The 8,103-nt window shown below is 42.6% G+C and overlaps 1 protein-coding gene across 1 annotated transcript; it reads left to right on the forward strand.

Annotated features, from left to right (window-relative positions):
• Positions 1-533: 533 nt before the first annotated feature.
• LOC136456342 (large ribosomal subunit protein eL20z-like) lies at positions 534-2,764 on the forward strand. Its single transcript, XM_066456173.1, has 4 exons — positions 534-993; positions 1,627-1,705; positions 1,792-1,909; positions 2,487-2,764. Exons 1-4 carry the CDS (start codon positions 690-692, stop codon positions 2,544-2,546), a joined length of 561 nt encoding a protein of 186 aa, XP_066312270.1. The 5' UTR covers positions 534-689; the 3' UTR covers positions 2,547-2,764.
• The last annotated feature ends 5,339 nt before the right edge of the window (positions 2,765-8,103 follow it).

The following is an 8,103-nucleotide window of genomic DNA, read 5'->3' on the forward strand; positions in this document are numbered from 1 at the left end:
GGTATTTTTCTCTTATAATAAAACAGCTTTAGCCGAATTATGTATTAGCTGAGGGTTCTGTTCGACTGATAGATAAGCTAACTGAAGCTATTTTGTTGTGAGAGAAAAATATTGTAGATTTTAATTGGTAAGTCGGCTGATAAGTTCAAGTGTCTTTTTTTTTATGATAGATTTAATGCGATCAGCGTCTTGTTCGTTTGGGTTTGTTTGACTTATAAGTCATGGCTGAAAGTACCGTTACTAATTTAATGTGAGAGAAAAATATTGTTCATTAGCTAATAATACGCTCAAGCGAACAGGCCGCAGGTCATCAGGCTGAATCACATCTGGCATCCCAATCACGTCAAACAAGGACCTAAATCTTTTTCATCAGCATGGTTCTTTGAAATTTGAATTGAAAAAAGAAAAAAAACTGTGCTTATTACCTGCTCCTCATGTAGCACGTTTCAGGCTTTCAGCTGTCAAAACTAAATTGAGATCCGGCTCTACAAACTGGCACACAAAGAGGTTAAGCACCAACACCACCGTCCAGGCTGGAGGCCCACGTTAATCGTCTTCATCAAGAAACAACAACGCGGAAATCCTCCCAAGTTTTTTCGTGACCGCCTCGTCCTCTTCCCTCCTCTCCTTCCGTCCTGCGTTGGGCAATTCCACAAACCTAACTAGCCTTTGCCACCGCGGGAGCTACCATGGGTGGCCAGATGCCGGACGCCGACGAGAAGGCCCGTTCGGCGGACTCCTCCTCGTCCTCTTACGGGTACTCGCCGTCGGCGCCGCCGCAGCACCAGCACCAGTACGGCACCTTCGGGCCCCCGTCCGGGGCCTCTGGGGAGTTTCCGCAGCCGGCGGTCGGGTTCCCCCAGCCGGCGCCGCCGCCCGGGATGCAGCACTACCCGCAGCCGCCGCCGGCGTCGTATGCGGTCTACCCGCCCCCGCAGCAACCCTACTCGGCCGCTGCGCCGTACTACGCCCAAGGCTACCAGGTCACGCAAGGTACGGAAGGTCCTAGTCTCGTCTTACGGTGCGAATTCTGTGCTGCATCCCGGTTGATTCCTTTCATGGGATCGATTGATCAACGGGAGGCGTTCTTTTGTCCGAGGAGTCTTGTGTGGTTGATTCCTCGTGTAGATCTTTTCTATCGCCTAACCCCTTGTGCTCATTAGGTCACATGGCATTACAGTGCAAGCTCAAAAATAGGTGTTGTCCTGCCCAGCTGCCTTCCTGTGTATCTGAACCTGCAGTTCCTTCTGCATCCTTTTTGCCATCACTTCCAAGTTGCTCATCCCAAATTAGAGGTCATTTGAGATCGGTAGTTCATGGAGCTCGAGGGAAACTGAATTGATATTTTTTTTTCTCTTTGAACTTTGAAGTGTTCTGGAATGTTGAAGTAAATGAGCAGGAAATTTGATTTGTTGGAACAATCAAATAGATGCAGGGTAGTTCATTTTTAAATAGGTTCAGCAAAGGATTACATAAATAATTCAACTCTACAAATAACTATAAAATGAATGATTCAGTATACAATTTAGATTTATGTTCAAAATGGAGGAAGATACGAAGTCAAGAACTACACTGGAACTTTGACCTAACTTGGCTAATTAAGTTTTGCATTTTGGTGTTTTGTAGGTTATATTCCTGTTGTTGAAGGAAGGCCTGTTAGAATGCGTCCTCTTCCATGTTGTGGCCTTGGCATGGGGTGGTTTCTGTATGTTTTTCTAACCATCAATCATCTTGCAATTTCATATGAACTCATATTGGTCTCTGAGGAACTGATGTTTCCGTTTGCTACAGGTTTATACTTGGGTTCTTCTTTGCTGCCATTCCATGGTATATTGGAGCTTTTGTGCTGATTTGTGTCCGAGTACGTGATTACAGGGAGAAACCAGGATATGTTGCTTGCACTATTGCTGTAAGTCCTTCCTAGCAATGTATGCATTGCTCTTATGTCTCCTCCAGCTATATTTATGAGTTCCCTTGTATGCTAATGGATTTTAGATGCAAAACATTCATTAATCATGTGAGGATTTAGGGCCAGTATCAGGTTTTTTTAACAGTTTTACACACACGAACTGCAAATACAGCATCAAGTCCTGTCACTAAACCCTATATCATTGACATTTCACTAGCCCCTATAGAGCTATTGGAGATGGATATTCAAATAAGAAGACTTACTGCACATTGTGTAGTTGAAGTACATCCTCTTTATGTTTTCAAAAAAGAATTTTTTTTAAGGGTTTAATGGATTTCATCATAGCTTTTGGTATCTCTTACTTGGATGGAAGCATATGTCAGTTCAACTAACAACAATTCAATGAAATGTGCTGCACAAATTTAGCTTGGCACTACATGATGAAAGTGTTTGTTACTACTTGACCATGTGATGTGATATTTAGTAGCATGGTACTGTAGATCTGTGCTTTCTCTTGCAAATTAATGCACAAAGGTTGTGCTAACTTTGCCCCCAAACTTTTTGGTGCCATGAACAGGCTTTGGTTGCTGCAATTGCTGTGCTGCTTGGCGCCACAAAAGGAGCGGAGGTGTGGTGAGCATTATGCCTTCAATTACAAGCGGTCTGTTTAATGTAAATGTTTGTTACTCGGCTACTTTGTTATCTGTGTTGTGCATGCCGTGTTGTGCGTAAAGAGGATAGGGTGGAACAAGATTGATTGATGTACGCTCCTATTCGTTGTTTGTCATATACATTTGTAAAATGGAGTTGTATGAATGCACTCTCATTACTTATTTAATGTAAAATTGCCTGGAATGCCACTATGCTCTGATTGCCTGTGCCCCTGGCTACGAACTTGTCTATTCGACATATTTCCACGAGTATCGTTGAGACGTTTTCGTAGTTTAGACTTGGGAACGCATGCCACTAGCAGGTTATAGCTTGTTTGTTTATCTGCAATTGCATCTTCTGAGGGCTGCTAGTTTCGTCGAGTTAGCAGCTTACCATTGCAGGTACCTCTTTGATGCTTGTGTGTCTTGCGTGCTGACGAGACACGAGTGTAAGGAAAATGGACCCTTGCCCATTTACTTTGGATTTTGGTGTTTGATGACCAACACAACCAAATTGGACTAATGAATTTGTAAGTGTTTGTTTTATAGTCCAATAGGGTGCAAGACGTGACTTGGACGAAGGCGACGTGATGATCCGATGATCAACACCTCAAGCAAGACCTTAGAAGCACAAGTGAAGACCCAAGATATCAAGCAAGTCCAAGCATGAAGATTGGAACCAAGCCGTACGCAAGATCGCGAAGAAACGAGCTCTCAAGAGGCGACCGGACTTTGGACCGGACGCTGGAAGCGCGACCGGACGCTGGACCGGTGGCTCAGCAGACAGGCGACCGGACGCTAGACCAGACGCTGGCGGCAACCGACCGGACGCAGGGCATCAGCGTCCGATCAAGTACAGAGAGGTTCCAGGCGCGCGAAACTGCGACCGGACGCGTCCGGTGGCAGGCGACCGGACGCTGGCAGCGTCCGATCGACAGTTCGCGGCTGCAACGGTCGGGACGATCGGACGCATCCGGTCAGGACGATTCAGCGTCCGGTCAGTAGCAGAATTGCGGGAGTTCGACCCCAACGGCTACTTTCTCAGTGGGGCTTATAAATACAACCCCCAACCGGTCATTTGGTGGGAGTGGAGCTGAGGAAACATACCAAGGGTGTTGATACACCATTTTAGTGATCTCCACATGTATAGTGCTTAGTGTTTTATTAGGTGATTAGCATAAGTGCTTTGCGAAGTGCTTAGGTTGATTAGACAATCGCTTATGCGCTTGCTCTAGATGTTTGCCTAGTGTTTTGTGAGGTTTGTATACCTTTTACCACCTCGTGCTTGCGAGCACAAGTGTTGTACATCGGAGGGGCTTGAAGTCTTGCGAGATCACACCAACCGCGGTTGTGGTGTGGCCGCCACCGTGTACCGGAGGGAACAAGGCCCGCGGCGTTTCGGTTGGAAGCTTGATAGTGAAGACGGCGGGGAGCATCCGGGAGAGGCTTGCCGTGAGGCACATCAGAGACCCACTTGCGCGTGGGGAAGGCCCGAGGCTATCCATGAAGTCACCCGACCAGGAGCTTGGCCCTTGTGAGGGATTCCTTGCGAGGGGCTCCAACGAGGACTAGGGGGAAGCTTGCGCGCTTCTCGATACCTCGGTAAAAATATTGGAGTCGTCGACGGGAGTTTGCATATCTCTATCTTGCTCTTTAGCTTCCGCATTTACATTGATTACTTTACTACGTTTGCGGTAGAGATAGCAATACACTAGCAAAATCATAGTTGCACATCAAGATAGCTTATCTATTGCATAGGTTTTGCTATGGTTAGAAAAAGAGGCCATAGTTTAGAGTTAGATTTTTAAGTTGCCTAATTCACCTCCTCTTTTAGGCGTCACGGTCCCTACAATTGGTATCAGAGCCGGTTGGCTCATTTTGGACCTTTGGTTTAACCGCCGTTGAGCCGATGCTATTTTAGAGTGGTTGGGATGGATACCGCTAGGCCTCCACACTTTGACGGCACTAACTTTCCATACTATAAAGCTAGAATGGCTTGCCACCTTGAGGCGGTTGATTTAGGTGTATATAGAGTCACTCGTGACGGGATGAAACCCATTAAGAATCCCGAAAAGCCCACAAAGAGTGACGAAAAAGAAATACATTTTAATGCTAGAGCTAAGAATTGCTTGTTTGAATCTTTTAGCATTGATGTTTTTAACCAAGTGTTTACTTTAAATACCGCTCATGAAATTTGGTTAAAACTCCAAGAGCTCTATGACGGCACAAGTAATGTCCGTGAGCAAAAACATTGTCTAGCTAAGCAAAATTATGATTCATTTGCTATGAATGATGATGAGCTTGTTCGTGATATGTATTCTCGATTGAATCTAATTATCAATGAGCTCCATTCAATAGGATTATTAAAGCTAGATGATGCGGACATCGTGAGGAAGATCATCTCCGTTCTACCACAAAAGAAATATGCAAGTATCATCACCATTCTTCACAACATGGAGAACTTGAGCAACATGACCCCGGGCATTGTCATTGGCAAGCTAGTGGCATTTGAAATATCACATAAGATGGGTCAAGGAGAAGCATCTTCATCAAGCAAAGGCAAAGCTCTCGCTTGTAGCGAGAAGAAAAAGATGAAGGACAAGAAAGTTGAGTCAAGCTCAAGCTCAAGCTCCTCAAGTGAAGAAGAAGAAGATGAGGATGATGATGATGATGAACAAGAATCAAGTGATGATGATCAATCTTCCTCCTCCACCTCCGACCTTGATGAAGAATCAATCAAACTTATCAAAAAGGTGGAGAAGATGATCGTAAGTCTCAATGTCAAGGGTGTGCCCATCCAAATTCAAGATCTCGTTTTCACTAATCAAAGAAACGAGCAAAGAAAGAGGGGATGCTATGGATGCGGCGAGTTGGGGCACTTTGTGGAAGTTTGTCCAAACAAGCCCACACCCAAAACAAAGAAGAAGGCGTGTAAGAACAAAGCCCTCACATCAATAAGATCATGGGATGATTCTTCAAGTGAAGAAGACCATCACAAGAGGCGAGGGCGCAAACACTCATCATCTAACTCTTCACATATGTGCCTTATGGCACGAGGTAACGAAAGCTCTTCCTCTAGTGAGAGTGATAGTGATGATGATATGCCTTCTTATCATGAGATTGTGCAACAAAATCTTAAATATGCTAAAGTTTGCACTAGTCAACAAAATAAGCTTAAAAGTTTAAAAGAAAAGCTAGATAGTTTACAAAAAACATACAAAACTTTGCTTGAACAATATGAGAACTTTGTTAATCTCAATGTTGAACTATCTACTAAAATTGAGCAACTTAAGGCTAGTGTAACATCAAATGCATGCACAATCAATGATGAGCAACTCTTAAAGAAAAATGAAAAACTAAAAGAAAAGTTAGCTAGCTCACAAGAAGCATATAATAGTTTGCTTGCTAAAATGGAAATCATGTGCAAACATTGTGATGAGCTAACTAATAAAGTTGCTAATCTTGAGGCCGTCAATTTAACCTCCACCAAGGCATCTAAAAGAATTGAAATAATTAAAAAGGATGCCTCTACTTCTTGCAATGATTTATGTTTAGACTCACCTTTGTGCAACCAAGCTTGTGTTGAGAAAGTGATTGTAGATACATGCACACAAGAGGTTGCAAAAGAGAATGAGCAACTCAAGCAAGAAGTAGCTCGTCTCACAAAGGACTTAACTCAAGTGAAAGGCAAGGCGAAGCAAACCCAACTTCATCAAGATAACACCATCAAGGGAGTGAAGAAGCTTGATGAAGGACAAACCGTGGTTTGCTACGTATGCCACAAGGAAGGCCACAAGTCCTATGAATGCAAGGTGAAAAATGGGGGAAGAGCAAAGAAGAAGGAGCAAAAGCAAACAAGCAAGCTCTCCAACACCTACACCAACAAGGTGGACAAGAAGGCCTCCACACCTTATCTCTTGAAGAAGAAGAAAAATGACAAGGTGGTGGCCATCAAGGTGAACAAGTAAGCCAACAATGGGGTTAAACACTTTTGGGTGCCAAAGGAAATCATTTTCAACATGAAGAGCACCAAGAAGGTTTGGATCCCAAAAGGGAAGTGAGAAGTCCGTCGGAAATCGGGGAATTTGGAGACTTGGCAAAATATGGGTGCATTTCATGGGGTGCATCATGTTGGACAAAATCATTGCCAAGTGGGTTAGTGAATACTATGGACCCAAATTCCCCTTCCCATGTTAGGTAACTAGACGTCATTACTTTCAATTAGTATTCATTTCAATTGGTTTTGTACTTCAATTGATATACTCTTAAAGCATCTAGTTATCTTTAATACCTATGTTTGCTTTACTTGCTTAAATCTTTTGTCATGCATTCAATAGGTACATCATATGGTAGGCTTGCTCGATTACATTATCAACCCTTGGAGCAAACCTACATGGTTTAAAATTGCTTAGAAGCACGGCACATAGCTTGTCTTACTTTTGTTTATCTAATATGTGCCAAAGTCCAAATTGTAGATAATCTCTCCCGGATATCTCTTTGAAAATGATTCTCACATTCATGAGATGTCATCTTTCAAGTGGTATTTTTGATTCTAAAATCAATGTGCATGATTTCTACAAAGTATTCTACATTTATATGCACATATTTAGGGGGAGTATTTCTACAACTTGGATGCTTTGAGACTAACACTTTTTCAAATGGTGTCAATTTTTCAAACCTATCACTTGTATAGTAGTCTCATTGTAAGAAAATTGATGTCCCCGAAGTTAAGCATCATTCTTCAATTGACATCATCATGTTGATTATATTTCTTTTTATATGCTTTCTCCATGCATTATATAGATTAAACTCTCTTGTGCAATAAATTGCTAATTATGCATATGCTTTGCTTTCTACCATATGTATGCATACTTTTAGGGAGAGCTTAGTCTATATAATGTGAGAGTCAAATTTTGTGATCAATTTCACTCTATACACAAAGGATCATGGAATTTGACCCTCCCTTATGCTACTAATGTCTTCCTTTTCGGTGTTTGATGCCAAAGAGGAAGAATTTGGAGGACCAAAGGCAAGCATTAAGTTAATGTCTATAAATGGTAATGGTTCGAGAAAGGGAGGATAGTGGATTATGGATTAGTCTAGGTAATGAGGAGAATTTATAGGAAACAAGACTTTAATCCATAATGCCACATGGGGACATTTGCAAGGGCAAGCTAGGTCTTCAATTGGTATCATAGTCTTTCATGTAGTATCTCTTAGCATCATAAAACCTTGCCCCTTGCATTGCATCCTAGTAAGTAGATAGTTTTTAAATTAAAAATTTTGTTATTTGCTTGCTTTGGTCGTGTTGGCATCAATCACCAAAAATGGGGAGATTATAAGGAAAATGGACCCTTGGCTCATTTACTTTGGATTTTGGTGTTTGATGACCAACACAACCAAATTGGACTAATGAATTTGCAAGTGTTTGTTTTATAGTCCAATAGGGTGCAAGACGTGACTTGGACGAAGGCGACGTGATGATCCGATGATCAACACCTCAAGCAAGACCTTAGAAGCACAAGTGAAGACCCAAGATATCAA

This window comes from Miscanthus floridulus, chromosome 6, assembly GCF_019320115.1.
Source record: "Miscanthus floridulus cultivar M001 chromosome 6, ASM1932011v1, whole genome shotgun sequence".
Taxonomy (NCBI): Eukaryota; Viridiplantae; Streptophyta; class Magnoliopsida; order Poales; family Poaceae; genus Miscanthus; species Miscanthus floridulus.